At 54.9% G+C, this 17,813-nt stretch overlaps 2 protein-coding genes across 7 annotated transcripts in view; both read right to left on the bottom strand.

The window, feature by feature from the left end:
- Window positions 1-30: 30 nt before the first annotated feature.
- Window positions 31-10,658, bottom strand: TMEM150A (transmembrane protein 150A). Of its 2 annotated transcripts, none has more exons than XM_058841766.1 (7): window positions 10,357-10,658; window positions 7,327-7,374; window positions 5,056-5,127; window positions 4,843-4,910; window positions 4,587-4,714; window positions 3,545-3,722; window positions 31-1,778 (listed from the first exon to the last, which is right to left on the bottom strand). In XM_058841766.1, the coding sequence occupies exons 2-7, from the start codon at window positions 7,365-7,367 to the stop codon at window positions 1,534-1,536; spliced, it is 732 nt and encodes a 243-aa protein (XP_058697749.1). In that variant the 5' UTR covers window positions 7,368-7,374; window positions 10,357-10,658; the 3' UTR covers window positions 31-1,533. The 2 variants fall into 2 exon arrangements, with proteins under 2 accessions (XP_058697749.1, XP_058697751.1); XM_058841768.1 differs by lacking the exon at window positions 10,357-10,658 and adding an exon at window positions 9,165-9,438.
- Window positions 10,659-12,984: 2,326 nt separating this feature from the next.
- Window positions 12,985-17,813, bottom strand: part of GBF1 (golgi brefeldin A resistant guanine nucleotide exchange factor 1) — a 104,118-nt gene continuing 99,289 nt past the window's right edge. For 4 of the 5 annotated variants that reach the window (XM_058841721.1, XM_058841720.1, XM_058841722.1 and 1 more), the window contains 7 exons: window positions 17,265-17,415; window positions 16,786-16,916; window positions 16,363-16,464; window positions 15,668-15,781; window positions 15,266-15,443; window positions 14,926-15,063; window positions 12,986-14,609 (listed from right to left, as the gene is read on the bottom strand). In XM_058841721.1, coding sequence (XP_058697704.1) covers window positions 14,323-14,609; window positions 14,926-15,063; window positions 15,266-15,443; window positions 15,668-15,781; window positions 16,363-16,464; window positions 16,786-16,916; window positions 17,265-17,415 — 1,101 coding nt within the window. In that variant the 3' untranslated portion in view covers window positions 12,986-14,322. Of the gene's footprint in view, window positions 14,610-14,925; window positions 15,064-15,265; window positions 15,444-15,667; window positions 15,782-16,362; window positions 16,465-16,785; window positions 16,917-17,264; window positions 17,416-17,813 lie in introns of all 5 variants that reach the window. The other variant, XM_058841719.1, reaches the window with a different exon arrangement.

The following is a 17,813-nucleotide window of genomic DNA, read 5'->3' as shown; positions in this document are numbered from 1 at the left end:
AGCCAGCTGCTACTCCAGCGGGGAAGGACCATCTGCCTCACCCATGGCTGATTTTCACTTTTATTATTGTAAATTCACTGTTGTCTTTATATATACTTTTTAAAAAATATATTAGATACAAAAGTCAGAAAGGCTCCTCTTTGAACTACGTATACTGGTGATTTTACAGGCCGGTTTGGAAAAGGTGGGCAAATAGGAAAGCCCAACTTGATCAATGCGCACAGCAGCAGCAGCAGCAGCAGCAGTAGTAAATGCCCCTCTCCGGGGACAAGGGGATTTTATATACATATATGTATGTGTGTGTGTGTGTGTGTGTGTGTATATATATATATATATATATATATATATATTTGTAGATCGATACATACACACACATGCACACACAGCACTCATACCCCTCAACACCCCAACCCCCTGCCCAGGACACCCTGGGCAGCACCTCAGCCCAAGGATGCTGCAGCTGAGCAGGATGGGCTCCCACCAGGCAGGCACTGGCCAAGGCACCAGAGGACGGATTTGGGAGCCCCAGAAGAATGGGGCACACGCTTCCTCTGTTCCTACAGAAGCACTTCCCCTTTCCATGGCTGCACTCCCTGGGACAGCTGCGGCTGGTAGTGGCACAGAGCAGAAGTCCACTGCTCTGCAGGCACAGTGCCTGCAGGACATCCCCCGTATGGTGGGAAATTTGGAGACTCATTTCCCAAACTAGCTGGAAGCAGAGGAATGCTGTGACCAGGGAGGTGAAACATGCCTCAACAATTCTCAAAGCTGAAAAAATGTGGGGAAAGTCACTGACTGATGGCATAGAAGGCCCTGAGCAGTGAGAGACCTGGTGTGGAGGGGTCAGCACAGTCCAGCTGGGACTGCTGGTGTCATCCTGCAGCAGAGTGAGACACCCATGAGGGCAGGCAGGGAGAGACATCCTGACTGGGGTTTGCAGGGAGACTGGCAGTGCAGCCACTTCCCAAGGAAGGAAAAGGGCACCCCAGTGTTTTTGGCTCCTCTGACAGTCACAGTAGCCAGCTAGAAGACTTGTTCAGCTGAACCGTACCCCTGTCCAGGACGGAAGAGCGATCTTGTCCCCTTCCAGCACACCAGGCTTGCGTGGTGAGGGGAGGGTGAGCCCCCCGTTCCCCCATGTCCCTTCCAGCAGGAAGCCTCTGCATGATTGCCTGCAGCAGCCCGACCCAGACCAGGTTATCCCAGCAGCTCAGGGGCAAATCCTGGCTCTGCTGGTAGCACCAGGTTGGCATCCCCACACCATAGCAGTGACCCCAAACCCTGTGGGCAGGGAGGGGACAGCTCTTGCAGGGGCAGCAGCTGCCAGAGGAATGCTGGACACAGTTCCCGCTGAGAGTGGAAGGCACCGCAGGCCCACGAGTACACACAGAAACATAAACACACACACACACACACACACACACACACACACACACACACACACGACAGCGGGGTTTTCAGAGATATTCAAGGTAGGGAGTCACTGTCAAAGCCCAGTTTGGGGTCTCCACTGTGGGCTGCCTCCTGTGGGGGTCAGGCCATAGCCAGGCCCTCCACGTGGCTGTGGATGTGGGCTGTACTGGACAGGCTGCTCTCGCCTTTGTAACTCTTGGGGGCCCGGCTGGCTTTCAGCAGGACCAGGAAGGTGTCTGTGGAGATGGCCCCAAACTCAAAGGTGAATGTGCCATAGAAAACCAGGACATCAATGATGAACATCCACTCACACAAGGCAGCCACATGCTGTAGCACAAAGCTCTCCTGGATGAAGAACACCCCACCTGAGGGTATCCCAGTCAAGGAAAGTACAGCTGAACCCCAACCACCCCATGGAGGACCATGTGCTGGGGTGGATGTGAGTACCCATCCTCTGCAGGAAACACATCACCACTCCTAACACTGAGAAACCCCCACCATGAGGGCCCTGGCATGGGTGAAGCAGTGGCACACATGCTCAAACCAGCCTTGGTTCATCACGGCACTGATGCTAGGCTGGGATTATCTGAAGAGGCCAGGGCAGGAGGAGCTCAGGCTGCAGGTCTCAATGCAAGCCAGGTTCCCAGATGCATCAACTTCCCCACATTCCTTGCCTCTTTCACAAGCCAGGCTGGTGGTCCCCATCCTCCCACAGGATGCAGTTAAGGACGGTAAAACTCAGCCTTTGAAACAGGGTTTGGACTGCTGCATCCCAGTCCTGCAGCACCTCCTGTCCTTCTGAGCTGCAGGCTGGCCCACCCCAGAGAGGGGGCCTGCTCCCACTTCTCCCGATCCTACCACTACCAGAATTTCTTTATCCTTCTCTCATCCCCACCAAAAATCTCCAGGAAAACCTATTTCAAGAGCTACTGCGGATGTGGGGAGGAGGCATGTACATCCCCCAGCCCTCCAGGTGAAGCCTCCAGTAGTACCATGCCTTCTGCAAGTGAGACCAAGATCTGGGAGCGCTGCAGAGGCAGGGACCTGACCTGTACACTGTAGAGCCCTCTGCTCACTCCCACAATCCCATCAGGAGAGATCCCAGCACCTTTTCCATACTGTCCACACCACAGCTCGCCACTTGCCCACTGCCAGTCCCCGGAGCTTACAGAGCACGATGGCCATAGCAGATGTGCACCAGTCCTGTCTTCCTTGTCCTTACATGCCCTTCCTGTCCCTCACAGCTGGCATGGCCCTGTGGCAGTCCTGCCTTTCCCAGCTCCCTGCCTGCTTCCCAGCCTGCCTGCCTGCTGTGCTGACAGAGCAGGACCCTCTGATACGTGCCAGGCCTGCCAGCACCCCCAAGCTCCTCTTATGCTGCTCACCTCAGCCAGACTCCAGACTGTCTCTTTGGGATCCATGGACACTGCATGCTTTTTCCCCTCTCTGCCCAATAATCATTACCGTGTTTCCCAATTTTTTCTAACCTCAGTCCCAAACATGCTCCTCACTCCCCAGCCACACACTTGGGACCATTCTTTGAGCTCCAGCCCACCTGATGCCATGCCCTCCCTCCCTGGTAAAGTGCCTGCAGACCCCAGTACTTGTTTACCAAGCCCTTCCTTGTCCCATGGGCAGGTTGGCTGGCCAGTGCCCAGCAGCTCTGTCTGGCAGAGGTGCTGCCCTGCACCCGGCACCTGCACACAGCACTTTTATACTCAGCTTCGGTCTGAGAGGTAACCCAGATGGACTTTGCATTGCCAAGGGCTCAAAATAGCTTTGTCCCATTAAAAAAACCCAACAATTAACCAGACCTGGGTGGTGTGTGACTGGAGCCTGCAGTGGTGGCTGGGCTGCAGCCAGGGCAGGGCTGGTTTGGGGCATCCCAGCACCCCTAGAGACACCCACCAGCATCCCTCCCCCTCCTCAGCCCCTGCCCAGCCCTGGTACTGCTGCTCCTCCACCTACACCTGCAGGGAGCTGCCCACCCCCAGTGCCCTGCCCAGCTCCTCTCCTGGCACCGTGCCTCATTGCCAGACCAAAGGATAGAGGATATGGGGTACATACCCCACCACGAGGACAACCTTTCACCAGCCTATTCCCAATCTTCTTCCCACACCCTTCAGGATACTGAAGACGAGGGTGAAGAAGGCCACAATGGTGAGGATGCTACGTAAATGGCCGGTCCAGTACTGTGCTCGGGTTTTGGCCATGCGGTAGGTGAGGATGGACTGCAGGAGCAGGAACAGCATGCTGGTGGGAAAGGCCACCCCCGCCCCAATGTAGTGTAGCACCTTGGCGTGATCCACCTGTGGGGAAGAGACCATCAGTGCCAATCCCCTGGGACACTGCCTATCACAGCATAACTCTGCTCCAGGAGTTGGACTCCTGCCCAGGAAGGGGTGCAGACAGTGCCGGGAGCAGGTCCAGGCAGCTCACCCTGTGCCTCACTCCTGGCTGAAGAGCAGACTTGGATCCAGCATCTACTGCTGGGATCTCAAAGAGCTCTGTTTCTTTTATCCATGGGCCAGCAGCCCTGCTGTGCCCAGGGGCAGGGGCTGCCCTCTGCCCTGAGCACCATCAGGGACCGCCTGCACCCCTGGTGAGGGTCACAGCCCAGTGCCGCTCACTACAGCTGGGGCACAAGGGCGACTGGGGCCTGAAAAGCTTCTCCTGGGGCTGGTGTGGGCAGCAGCCTCCCTTCCAGCAGGAGGGCCTGGCTGCCACAGGCAGCTGCCAGGAGGCCGGTGTCTGGCATGCAGGAGGGGCTGAGCACCGCCGTGTGCTGCCAAGCCCGGGCCCGCTCCGGTCCCTGTGAGCACAGGCTCTGCCCCGACAGTTTCCTGGTGTCACCCCCTGGGCAGGATCAGGAGCAGCCTGAACAGCATGTCCCTGCCCCAGAACATGACCATGGAGAGGACAGACAGTGCAGAAGGGGCTCAGGTAAGGGTTAAACCAAACCCAGCGGCTTAATCTGGACTTGAACGATGAATACACGAAGAGGACTCCCAGCTCCCCGGGAAGCACAGCACTGACTCAGGGGGAGGGAAGGACTGCATGGATGGGTCACTGGACCAAAACAACCACCCCAAACCCTATCCAGCCATTGCCCCGCTCCAGCCAAGGCCCTCTCCTGCCCCCCTACCCCAGGGACTCCTAAGGAGATGCCTTACCTGAAAGTTGCCAACCATGGTGAGGCCAGCAGCGCAGACCCAGCCAGTGGCCAGCCCCAGGGTGTTGAGGAGGGATGGCCCCAGGCGCTCCAGGAGGTGGGCATAGCGCAGCAGTCCCACCAGGATGACTGCGGAGGGAAACACAGCCCCGTCACATGCCCCTGTCTGCGGCCCCCCTCATCCCACTGCTGCCCCATGCCAGGGTGGCTGCAGGGCAGCCTCTCCTGGCCCTGCTTCCCCGGCAGCAGGCACTTACCCATGAAGGAGCCCAGGCTGCAGATGAGGCTGAAGAAGCAGCTCTCAGGAGGCAGGGTGCCACACTTGCTGTGGGGACAAACAAGACCCACGGAGCCCTCAGACAGGGGGCACTGGGGTGTGTGCTTGGCTCCCTCCCCAGGACACCCTCCTGGGTTGCCCTGGAGGGGTCTCAGAGCAGTTCTGCCCGTGCTCCCACCCTGAGGCTGCTCACCTGACGAGGGGGATGTGATCCAGTGTGCAGCAGGAGCTGGGGCCATCCATGTCACACGACTGGTTGTAACTCCTGCAGCAGCAGAGGGACAGGTTAGGAGAGCCGAGATGCTGCCCAGGACCCTCCTGTCTCCTGCCCACAGGCCCTGCAAGGGCAGCTGAGTTGCAAGTTGCTCTGCAGCGAGTGCAGCCCAAACCCAGGGATGTGCCCACACCCTCCAGGGAGTGACCCACTGCCCAACATGCGCATCACACCTGCATTTCCACAGCCTGTTCCTTTCCTGCTGGCTCTGCTGCTCACCCAGAGAGGCTGTGAGGGACAGGCCACAGCAGGGCAGAGACTGCACAGGCCAGGGTGAGGGCTCAGGGTGTTCTGGCAGCCCCATACCCAGACAGGAGCAGGAGCACCCACCTGCCAGCCCCCTGACATATTCCTGGGACAGAAGCACGGGCAAAGCCAGGCATGCAGCCACTGACAGTTCCAGTTTTGCAGGGAATGGGCTAGAATGCTGAGCTGTGTGGAAATGGCCCCCACAGCCACAAGCACCCCCCAGGCAGTGCCACCACACGTGGGAGGGAGGGCGGGAGGGAGGGAGGGAGGGAGGGAGCTGGGAGGCACTGCCTGAGGGACACCGTGAGCAGAGCCAGCCCCCAGGTGCCCTGGAGCCAGGCACACCAGCAGTGCAGCCAGGGTAGTCCCAGCACAGCTGGCTGGGCAGGGCTCTGCTGCCTGCACCCACTGCAGTGCCCTGGGAGCACCTCCTGCACCCATGGACCCCGTGAGCCCAGGCACCCCAAGCTCCTATCAGCCTCTCCTGTACCACGGCTGCTGCCTGCAACCCTGACCGAATTCCCACTGCAGGGGCTCATGCCCCTCACCCTCACAGCTCTCCCAGGAGCTGGCACACACTGGAAGTGGGTTTTTGGGTGTCTCTTTGCAGCAGCATCACCCAGGCATCCAGCACCTCTGCCTGCTGGCGCAGTGGCACCCCCTGCTCACACCACAGGCTGTGAGTGCAAGGTTCTCAGCCCAAAGGGCCCCTTCAGACACCCCAAGTCCCATGCTGGGGGGGACTGAGGGGGAACAGTGCTGTGGGGGCAGCTGAGGGGGGCAGTGCTAGCCTGCCCCTCACCCAGGCTGCTCATCCACCACCTCCGGCTATGCAGCAAGCACACGGTTAAAAAAGCCTTTTTTGGAAAGGGCTGGGCTGGCCTCTGGTGTTTTTTCAGTCTCCTCAGTTTACTGGTAGCTTTGTTTTCCAACCACTAAACCCAGGCGAGGCATGGAGCCCCACGGCCTCCTCAAAGGCTGCTCTTGGGGCCGTGTTTGGTTTGGGAGGGGTTTTTTTATTATTATTTTGTTTAAAGCAAGCAGCCCAAGGCCGGGAAGCATTATTCGTCATTAAGGGCTGGCTGTGCAGCAGAGACAACCCGACACACACATTCTTCTCAGGGCAGAATCAGCCATCAGGCAGGAAATGGCAGCAGGTTTTTTTTTTTCTTCACTTCTTCAAACACTCCAGCAAGAATTAAACTAACATGGATCTTTCTGGGCAGATTTTTAAGGCCACGCTACAAGCCAAAAACCCTGCAGGAGTTGCCAAGAGACCAAACAGTGTTTCTTTTCCCAGCCCTTGTCTCTTCCACGCCTCATTCTCCATCTGGGGGTGTTGCAGGCAGCTCTGCCCCTGGGGTGTCCGGGTGCTGCAGGACCATCCCATCCCCCTGGCGCTGCCGGATTTAGCCTCAAGCAAGCAAGTCACAACCTTTTCCATGGAGACACACGGCGCTCTGTAATTCCCTGACCACTTATTTTCATACTTTCTCCGTGCTGTGTTTTTTCAATGGCCTCCTTCTCCCCGCCTGGTTTGCAGTGAGGCTGGATTGATCACCAGAGCAGCCATTAGCACAGGAGAGCCTGGGCAGGGGAGGGAGGGCAGCCCAGCCCTGACAGCAGCTCCTCCCCAAGCTGTTCTGCTCCCAAAAGCCCCTCGGCTCAGCAGGAGGCACGTGCCCTGTGGCTTTTGCACCCCATCACCTCCATGTCTGCTATGGGAGAAGGTGGCTCTGTGCCCCTTTAATGCTCCCACCTCTCCCATCATCCCCAACCCCCCTTCAGCACAGTCATGGTGCAGTGAGTGCCTCAGCTACCCAGTGGTCTGGCACAGCCTGGCATACTTCAAATGGGACAGGTATGGAAGGACTTGGCATTATGAGGTGTTTAATCAAGCCCAGATGTGCCAAAAAGCCCCTGCTTCCCTCCAGGTCTTACCAGTTGTGGACAGGACAGATGTGGTTGTTGGACAGTGCCATGGCATATCTGGAGAAGAGAAAACAGGGTTATCACAGCCACCTGCCTCCCTGCATCCCCATTTCCTGCCAACACCCAGAGCAGCCCCAGGGACCAGCTGCCAGAGCAGAGGATACAAGCCCTTACTGCCTGCCAGGAGCCAGCGCTCATCCTGTGGCACCTCCCAGCTTCACAAAGCAGGAAAAAGAAAAACAAGTGCACGAGCACATGCTCTGCAGAACTCCCGCTGCTGGGACCAGGTTCCCCTGCCTTGTACCCCTGTCCCTGCTGAGAGCCACCTCCTGCTCCAGTTCAGCACAGCTGCTTCTGTGGGGCCTCTTCTCCATTGTGCTGCTGTGCTCCACAGGCTCTGGGGACTGCCCTGTCACAGAGCCTCCCTGGCATCAGGGCTGTGCACCAGCCTACAGCTGTGCCGGGTGCCACCCAACAGCGCTGGCTCTGCCGAGCTTCCCCAGCCCCCAGCTGGCCAGCGATGGAGCTAGAGGAGGTCTGGAAAAGCAGCCACTGGGTGGGGAGGGCATTATGGGCAGATCAGCTCCATCAAGCATTTCACTGCAGAGTCACTGTTGTGTCTCAGAGAGCATAACAAGGGGTCTCAGACATGCATCCTGCTCCACTCCAAGGGGTCTCAGCCCCATGGCCCCCACCCCAGCCATCAAAAAGCCCTCCTGCCAGGCAGCCACAGCAGTGGGCAGCATCCTGCTGTCCAAATCACTGGCAGCAGTGAACAGCTCAGGTTAAAAATAGGCCCCAACACCAGTATGAAAACTCCTGTCCTTCCCAACCTGGCCATGGAACAGATGGGCTGCAAAAAGGATGATCCCAGAACAGAAGCAAAGAGCAGGACAGGTGGGGGAAACCAAGGAACAGCAACCCCAGACACCAAGGAGCAGACTCTTCACCGAGCCATCTCCCAGCACAACCTTTTCCAGAAGTCTCCAAAAGGGCCGCTCCAGGGTAGCTCAGGCTGCGAGGACACAAGCAGCAACTTTGGCCTGTGCTGTTTTGGTCCAGAGGGGCATCTGCCCCCCAGGGTCACTCATGGGAGACAGCCCATGCTTTGCAAAGTGCCTGAGGAAAAATCTTGGAGCATAAGTTCCTAGCACCAGGTTCAACATTCAGTGCTTTGCTGTGAAGTAGGACCAGTGATACCTCACGGGGAAGCTCTTGGAGGAACCTGAATGCATATGGGGTACATCTACTCCATCCCACACCCCAGGAAGTCCCATCACCTACACTGAATCTCTTGGTGCTTTTCAAAAAAGTCCTTCATCCCCTGCTCACCAGTGTTAAGGCCTGAGAAAGGGACTACTGGACTGGACTAGTACTGTTCACCCAAGTGACAGCCTCTACTCCTAGCACAAGGCCCTTCCATCCATCCCCCACATGGGACGGACGCCCGGGTACGACTCCAGCCCCGGTGCTGCAGTGCTGGGCACGGCTCCTGATGCCCTTCCCGTGCCACCTGAGCGCCAGCCGCACTCACGCCGGGACAGGGGCACGCGATTCCGCAGGGTGTCAGGGATGTAAGGAGAGGAAGGCACATGCCAGCGCTGCTGCAGGGGACGTGGGGACCACGCAGGGCGGCTGTGCGGGTTTAGCGGGGTGTAGAAGCCCCTGAGTGTCCAGAAGTGCCCCAATATGAGCGGGGACAGCGGCTCTCCGCAGCCTCCTGGCCGCTGCATCCCAGCCTAAAGCATCCTCCAACCCCCGGCCCTCAGTTATCCCGCAGCATCGGGGCCAGGCCCCGGCCCCAATGCCCGTGGGCGGGGGGCTGGCGGCGACCCCGCGGCACTCACACGATCCACATGCCGGTGATGGTGAAGGCAGGCAGCGTGACGGGCAGGATCCCCCAGGCCGGCATCCTGGCCATGCCCCGCCGGGCTACGGGCGAGCGGGGCCGCCGGGGGAACCTCCCCCCTGCCTCCAGCTGCCGGGCCGCCGCCGGGCCGCGCTCTCCATGGGCGACGGGGCCGGGGCCGGGGCCGGGCTGGCGGGCGGAGCGGGTCCGGCCGTGCGGAGCGGCGCCGGGACAGCCCAGGCCGGCCCCGCCCCGGGGCAGCGCGGGTCCCGCTCGGCGGCAGGGCCGGGCCCGCCCCGTCCGGCGGCAGCGGGGAGCGGGACGGGCCGGCGCGGCCCCCGGCGCCACGTGGCGGCCGCGGTGCCGGCCCGGGGGAGCGGGACAGGGCTGGGGAGGGCAGCCGGGGAGCAAGGCGGCACAGGGAGCGGGAACGCCGGGCTCCGCGGGCCGGGCGGCCCCACAGCACGCTCGGCTGAGCCGCAGCGAGGGACAGGCTCGCGTAGAGGGCAGGGGAGGAGGGCAGGCACAGCTCGGCAGCGAACACTCCTCCCTGCAGCTGGGGACCCGAAGAGCTTTTGCCAAGCCTCACTCGGGCATCGACAGCCCGCTGGAGGCCGGGGGAGCTCACCCCCTCAGCTCCGGGTGGTGCTGTCTGTCCACCCTGGGCCCACATGCACAAAAGCGCGGCCCAAAGGGCGCTGTCAAAGGACCAGGCGGGAGGTGCTGCGACAGGGACCGGCCAGGCAGAGACCTTGTTCGGTTCACTCTTCCATAGGGCTCGGTGTTCCCTCCTGAGGACAAGGCTGTGTTTGCACCCCAGGACTGAATGACCTTGTGCTCTCACTAAAGGGCTGCAGTCACACTGCCAGCCACTGTGCACACTCGCGATCCTCTGTTCCCAGACGCTTTCTACAACTAGAGAATAAGTTTAGCGGCCAACCACCAACACTGCTGCCCAGGGAAATTTCCATTTTTCTTACACAGAAAACGTGAGGAAAGGAAGCACAACTTCCCCTGGCAGAGAAGCAGGGCTGTGGCAATGCCACTGCCGTCCCAGCAATAAATTTCCCTCTTGCTCCCTGGCTGCTCGTGGAGAGGTGTTTTCAAGTCCCAACACATCGTGCGTCGCCAAGGGCTGTGCACACCCCTCGGGCACGGAGCATCTGGTGCTCATAGAGCCTGCACTTTACCTTCTGCAGAGAGAACTGCCCGGGTACGGCTCTGGCCCTGGCCTGCGTGGGAGAGGAGCCCTGGCTGCCCCTCACCTCCCCCGGGCCAGGGTTACACAACCGCAGGAGCAGTACTGCACATTGGGACTTGTAGTCTTGGGGGAATCTCATCGTCCTCCGCGTCGAATCGCGCTCCCAGCAGCTTCCTCACGGGCCCAGGGTCTCTCCGTGCTGTTCAGCCCATCAGTTCGGGGCAAGAGTTGCACTCCAGAACTTCGCTCCCGAGCCGGTCGTGCTCCCGAAGCCGCCCCGTGCATTCCTGTCCGGCAGCGGGCAGCGGGCCGGGCCCTCCCTCTCCCGGCAGGCTCCACACCACAGGGACAGCGGGAACAGCGCCGGGGCTGCCGCCTCCAGCAGCCTCGGCAGGGCTCGGAACACTGCTGGGACACAGGCGAGAAGCACAAGTCCCGCCGGGCTGCCTTCTGCGCAGCTGGGCCGAAAATGCCGGGCACGGTGGCTTCAGAACAGGCACGGTGGCCTCTGTAACAGGCATAAATCTTTCCAAAGTTAAACGGCTGGCATTTATAGGACTGAGGGTAACTTCTAAAAAAGCCAGCTCACTATTGATACTTCCTGGAAGCCTTTCTTACAGACCTTTTGAGTATGCTAAGATCCAATTTTTAAAATTGAAACTAAAAGCAGCAGTGCTTCTGTTTCACAAGTTTTGGCGCTAAATGTATGTTTTACAGACAGGGCTTATCATTCCATAGGACTTCTCGCACTAGTAAGCTTCATACCAATGAGGAAAACACCAGCTCCACAGTAAAGTGTTTTACAGGCACATGCTAAACCCCAGTACATATTTCTATTTTGTTTTGGCAGTAGAAGCCCTTGGTGTAAATAGGAAAAGAAGAGGCAGGTAAATCCAAAACACAGTGATGTATGTGCAGCCTGCTCTGGAAAATATTTTTAGTCGTACCCTGAGTAAAAATGAGAAAGAAGTCCAAGACTAGAAAAAGGATATGCTAGGACAAATCTAAGGGGTACTGTTGTAAACACCACTCTTCACCAGCAGCCATTAGTAGTATGACTGGCCTTTATGTAATTTAACTAACAAATAGAGTTCAAGAGACTTACTGATAAATATATCAGGTAGCACATGCTACCTGTCAGTTAATTCTGATCTCCTTTCAGTTCAATACTTTCCCTGATACTTTTTCTCTGTAACAATAAACCTCACTCTTGCAAAATCCAAACAACATTCAAAAAATTATTTTTCTGGTTTTCCAGTCCATTCCTATTTACAATGTAGTGAAAACTGTTTAAGGTGCAATTCTGTCTTTCCAGTCAACATTCCTTCCATTCTAGTTCCACTTACTGCAGTTCTCTCAGGTGGATTTTGCTTTACACCATAATTGTCAGAGTTCAGATGTAATGCTCTCAGTAGAAGCTGGGTTTGCAAACACAGGTTAAAACATAGCATCTGCCCAAAACAGCTATCTGAAGGCAGCTGGCAAAAATGAGCTTTGCCATTAGCTCATTACCATCCCAGAAAGTCAGAAGACCAGCTGGGAATGCAGAGGGCAGCAGTCCTGACAGTGAGGCACTTGACAACTGAGCAACAGTTTACAAAGAGTTAATCATCTAAAGCTTTTAACAAGCAGAAAAACAGAGCTGTAAATAGACATGAAGGCTCAGAAAGACAAGATAGAGAGGGCGGCTGGATACAGAAGCACCATGAGCAGCACAAGGACTCAAATACATTAATGAAAACATCGAAGGGCTGGAAAGACAATCTACAGGCAGTGGAGGGTGAAAAAGAGACAGCTGCTGCAGCAAAAATATTCCAGGAATGGTACAAATGGGGTTAGGGAACCAGGATTTATTAACAGGACTTTCCTAGTATGCACATTACTCTTCTATTATGCAATATTTGGACATTTTCTCATGCAATTCAAACAAACTCCCAAGTTTTTAACCCCCTTACCAAGTCTGTAGGAGTCTCTTGGAATAGGGAAGGCACTGATGCCTCACACAGCTCTGAGAACACTGTGGCACTGCTTGGATTTTGCCATGAAACAAAGTAGAAAATACCAGGAGGGAAGTGTAGTTGATCAAATCCATGGCAAGCACTAGCCCTTGAAGAGCCCAGCATCTCTCACGCTCTCCAACTCTGAATCCTGATGACAGAAACAAGGATTTCTTCTTCACCAGAGAATCACCAATGTCAGGTGAGTTGTCTCTGAGATCTGTGTTCTGGCTCCATGACCATATGAGCAGAGCACCTGCTCCTCAGCCCTCATCTCTGCCCTCAGTCCGGGTGGTACATGAACATACACCAGTGTAAATCCAGAAATTTTACAGCCCATATGAAACTGTTGCCCTCTGAAAGAGCCAATCTTGCTATTACAGCTCTGCTTTGTCCATGATGGGAACAGTTCCTGGTTAGTCCCTTGATGGCTAACCTCCACTGCAGCCCTCATCCCCAAGCTGACAAGGCCCCCTGTGCTCCCTCCAGACAGAGCCCTCTGTTGAAGGACCTTGGTATATGAAGCCAGGGCACAACACCTTCACAAGGTAACTCCCCTTTTCCCAAAGCTCTGAGCCAAAGTTCCATGACAGAAAAGGAGCACGAGACTGGAATGTTCATTTACAGGATATATTTATTACACTGTAAAAAGTCCATTGGATTTGTAGCCATTTACTCTGTATGTACACTGGTTGTATTCCCATACCAACTGCAGGTTCCTCTCCATACAGGATACACTGGGTTGGAGTCCCACCCATGCCCCTCCCAGTCACCGGGGGATTTCCAAGATTGAAATTACTGAGAATTTAGCCAACTAGTCGAGGGAGGAGGATCAGCGATGCAGCGCTTGCCAGGCAGCCAGCTCTGCTCTGGACATGAGCAGGGGGAAGAGCAGGATGTCTTTGCAGCAAGATGGGAAGCACAAGAATCACTGCCAGGGCCTCAGCTGCAGGGGCCTTCTGGGGGTAGGACATGGGATCCCAACAAGAAGATGCAGAAGAGTGTGATCTCTTCAGAACTTCCAAGAGAAACCACTGCAGACCTGCTGAGTATCTGTCAGGATGTGCCACAGATCCCCACATCTCTAGCTGAAGAGGATGTTCTCCTAAGGAAGGGGCTGATCACCAAGAGACCAATGTGTGGTAAGTGGCAAACAGCACATGATTGTCGCACAAGTGCTGTGTGAGAGACATGGCCATGGTGCTCTGCTCTCAGCATTTCCTTCTCATCTACTCAGCTAGCCAGAGCTTTCTGGATTTGCCTTCTCCAGCCAGAAAGCCTGATTACATTTACAGGAGTAGGGATGAAAGCCCCTATCAGACTCGCCTGCTGCTTAATCTGTATCTGGCTTGGGGATTGCTGTCATCCGTGTTGCAGGAAGGAAAGCATGTGCCAGCAGGCAAGAAGCCCTATGTAGCAATCTGGGAGCTGCACTGTAAGCAATCCACATTTCTAATAAAATTCTCTACCTGCTGAACCCAGGCATGCCCAGATCCCAAACAAAGCAGTGCAACCAGAAGAGTCAGCAGGAAAGCTAGGGAATGGCTGGGGAATTGCCCACGACTGGACTGAGTAACCTTGAGAGGCAGTCTTGTACTGCAGCCCCTCTCTGGTGTGACATCAACAAGTTTTCCCTCTTTACCAGATGAATTGGTGGCAGCTTGGTCCCAGGCTGCTGGGCATGGGCATTGCCTGGCCCCTGAGATTGCAAAGGCAGGAAGGAGACTGGTCAGTGGAACTGGGCACTCCTCCATAGAGACAGGGATTTTTGGGCAGATTTCTAGGTGATGCCACAAGAAGGGAGCAGGACAAGACGTGCTCCAGAGGACTGTGGCAACAGCCCTTCTGCTCAGGTTAGCATCATCTTTTAAAACAAACATGCCCACTACCAGAGAACATTTGGCCAGCATCCTCCACCCACAGAGCCTCCTCAGCAGACAGTTCTCCAGAACCTCTAACTAATTAACTTCAGAGCTTGTCATAGGGTCAGTGGGCCGTGGAGTAGCTAAGAGGGGAACAGGAGAGGTGGCTTCAATTAGGGCTGGGTTGAGAATGATTGGAAGAGTCATAGGTGGCACCCCAACCTGCAGGGGAGAGGCAAGAGGCTGCAGAATGAGCGGCGGCTGTGCTGTCGTAGGAGGTATGTCTGTAACGGGGCTTGACTTTGTTGAAGCTGATGCTGGGAAGGAAGGAGAGGCAGAGGTGCTGACGGTGGGTGAGGCAGGTGCAGTAGCTCTGTCAGACTCTGGAAGAAGGAAGAGACAAAATAGATCCTTACACAGGTCCTGACAAAGTCACCTATTAGCTCAAAACTAAGCAGGACTGAAAATAAACTCAGGGGCCTTTTCAGATTTTTCCCTTCACACAAGGCCCTGAAGAGCCTTGAGGGGTCAGTCATAGGCATTCTGTCCACCCCAATAACCTCAGCAACAATTTATCCATATGGAGGCATTTCACAACACTAGAGGCCTGGTCACCAGAGATCATGCTAAAGCAAGGAAAAGTAGATCTATGCCACCATGCTAGGAAAGTGATTCCAGCAAAAAGAAAACGGGACTCACCACTGACACCCAGTTCACAAGGCTTCTCCAAAGGAGCCACATGGGTGGATGGTCTCACATCCCCCACAGGAGAAGGGGGCAGGGCAGACACTATTGTTTTCTGATGCTGCTGCTCCACTGGTATGTTGGGGACAGGATCTGGGAAAGCAAAACATGCAATGAGACCACACACCAGTTTACTCAGTCCTTTTGCCCTCCCTCAATTTGCCCTTATGCCAAGTTCCCACAGCCTCCTACAACTCATTTCAGCAGCATCAAGTCACTATAGCAGCTGGGTACTGGACAAGGTGCAAGCACTGGTCCAAAACCTTTGTTCTTAAGCCTTCCCAGCCTCTTATACCTTGGATGACTGTCTGTTTGAAGAGCTCATCCCGCAGCCGAGGTAAGAAACAGTCAATGCGCTCCCAGGTGATCTCCCAGAGATCTGAGTATCCTGTCCTTGAGTCAGCACTGTGGAAAATCCCAGCCGTATCCATTACCAGCAGCATATTCTTCAGAGACTCTGGAATGGCCTCCAGCTATAATCAGAAACAGGACACAGAATGGACAGAGCAGTGAACCAAATGCCAGTGGGCTGCCTTGGAAACTGTGGCCAGGGTGAGAAACCATGGAACAAAATAGTTTGGAAAGGAATAAAAAGTTAAAAAAACCTAAAAACCCACACCAAATCAAAACACCTTTCAAGTTTAGAAGGTTAGAACACAGTGAATGGTTGTCCAAAGGACTGCATCCAGCACCTTACCAGTAAGTCACTGGAGCCAGCATGCATATATTTGTCCATAAAGTCCAGGATTGTGAGCCACAGGGCAGCAAAGGTGGTCAGTGAGAGCAGTGGGGAGAGATGCTGTAGAAACACCTGGGAAAAAACACAACTGCTGTCAACAAGTACTATAGGAGCTGCTGCTCACCGAGAAGCCAGTCTCACAAATCCGGATTCCCCCTCCTTGTGGCAGGGAACATGCACAGGACTGGCCTGAGGATGCCACAGGCCTCCACTCTTCTGAGCTGCATATGTGAAGGAGTGGATCTTGTCTCCTTTGTGGAAGGCCTGTGCAGTCTGCATCACCATGTCTTCTAGCCCTCCCAGACCTCTGCCTCAGGTCATGACTATCAGCTTGTGACATGCATCATTTCACCCCAAGAACAGACTGTCTTCAACAAATATTGAGTGAAATACTTCTCTCTCTCTCTCTCTATCATTAAGTCACAAACCTCTTCCTGACAACTTTTCCAAGGACTAGAATCATGGAGACATCTGGAACAAAGGTATGTCCCAGCAGCAAAAGCTGGTGGAGAAGCCCAGCACTGAAGACAGTCAAACTAGTACCCTGACACCTGTCTAGATTAGAGATGCTCAAAAGTGAACACAGCAAACGGTTTGGTTTCCTTGAGGAACATTGTTTCCCCTAAGCTTTCAGGCAGCAGAGGTGTGCTCACCTTGGAGAGTAGTGTTGAGGCTCTCATCCTAGTTTCTTCCATCCCACCAACATCAGCTGGGCTGATGTTCTCGAGTAGCTTGGTGAGCAGAGGGAACAGCACCTGTTGGATCAGACACGCATACTTTAGAGCTGAAAAATTACTAATGAGATTTTCACAGACAGCCTTACAGAAAGGCACTGGCTTTTGGGAAACAATGGGAAGTACACATGACTGGATTCACTTCAATACTCCAAAAAGCCCCATCAGAAGCCTAAGCAGAGAGGAACTTTCCACAGGACCAAAACAGGGAACATCTTGTCTATTGCAGTGAACAAACTTCTCAAGAAGACAGTACTGAAGTAGGACAACACTCCTGCACACAGCTTTGCTCTTCATGACAGTGCTGCCCTGCTCACATGCTCATCCCAGCCAGGCAGTTACCTTGTTGAAGCAGGACTCCCATTCCAGGGCATCCAGGGCCTGCAGGTCATGTACCAGGAGGGCCCGCTGCAAGTAAGTGAGTGCTTGCATCCGTATCTGGCGTCGGGCATCACAACACAGCCAGGCAATACCTGCAAGAGAGGGATTCAGGGTGAAACCCACAGGGAGAGTGTCACATCCCTACTTCCCCAGTCTAGAGTAAAAAGTCTAGTGAAGATCAAAAACTCTCTATGAAAAAAAAGGGATTATATTTGTTCCAGGCCACAGACTGGCAGTCTACTACTAGATCCAGAAACATGCTGGCAGCTAATTCATCCTAAAGATGTTTTTCCAAATCTGATCCAAGTTCTTTTTCAATTACAACACACCCTAAAAACAACCTATGCCTGCTTTCTGCAGTTAGTTCTTGTCTCTGCAACTTTCCTGCCATTACTATGGAAGTGTCTCTGCTCGCTCCCATCACCAGGGAATGGCTTTACCCTGTAGCAAAGGGCACCAGCAGTTGGACCACAGTGTTCGGGAATCCGCTGTGATTTTCCTGGCCGCTGTCTCCAGGTGTCGCTGCTCCTCCGCCCAGGAGCTGTAGATGCCAGCTGCTCTTGTGTGCAAGGTGTGCATGAGGTCCAGGAGCTGCAAGTATACAGCACAGTAAGAAACACAAAGGACTTTAAATTTTGAAGCAACTCTGATCTCTGCAGTTCTCCAAATGAGGCTAAAAAGCTCAAGCTACTCAAGCCTGCTTTCTCTTGTGGTTGTATATACACAATCACACACAGTTGTAGAGATGGTGTCAGGCTCTGCTTCTGTGCCCTCATTAAGTGGTCAAGTGCCAGGTATCTTCAACACGATTTATGTCAGTTCAGTAGCCATGTCAATTATATCTTTGAGGAACACTATTCCAGTCCTGTCTAAAGGAAGAATGGGCTCTTTCTTGGCACAGAGCATTGACTCTCCCAGGCAGAGAACAAAGCCAGTGATTCAGCTGTGCTGTCCAGAACAACTCTGCAACTTTTTTTTCTTAACATTAT

This window comes from Poecile atricapillus, chromosome 6 (assembly GCF_030490865.1).
Source record: "Poecile atricapillus isolate bPoeAtr1 chromosome 6, bPoeAtr1.hap1, whole genome shotgun sequence".
In the NCBI taxonomy this organism is placed as follows: domain Eukaryota; kingdom Metazoa; phylum Chordata; class Aves; order Passeriformes; family Paridae; genus Poecile; species Poecile atricapillus.
Note: the sequence above shows the minus strand (reverse complement) of the source record. Positions and strands in the feature narration are given on the sequence as shown.

Bases quoted from the DNA above. Each gene is read 5' to 3' on its own strand.
- TMEM150A (XM_058841768.1), bottom strand. From the start codon at position 9,238: ATGGCCAGGATGCCGGCCTGGGGGATCCTGCCCGTCACGCTGCCTGCC. The intron at 5,128-7,326 runs GTAAGACCTGGA...CTGCTGCTGCAG, and splicing joins ATCTGTCCTGTCCACAACTG to GAGTTACAACCAGTCGTGTG. The intron at 3,723-4,586 runs GTAAGGCATCTC...TCTTCCCCACAG, and splicing joins CCATGGTTGGCAACTTTCAG to GTGGATCACGCCAAGGTGCT.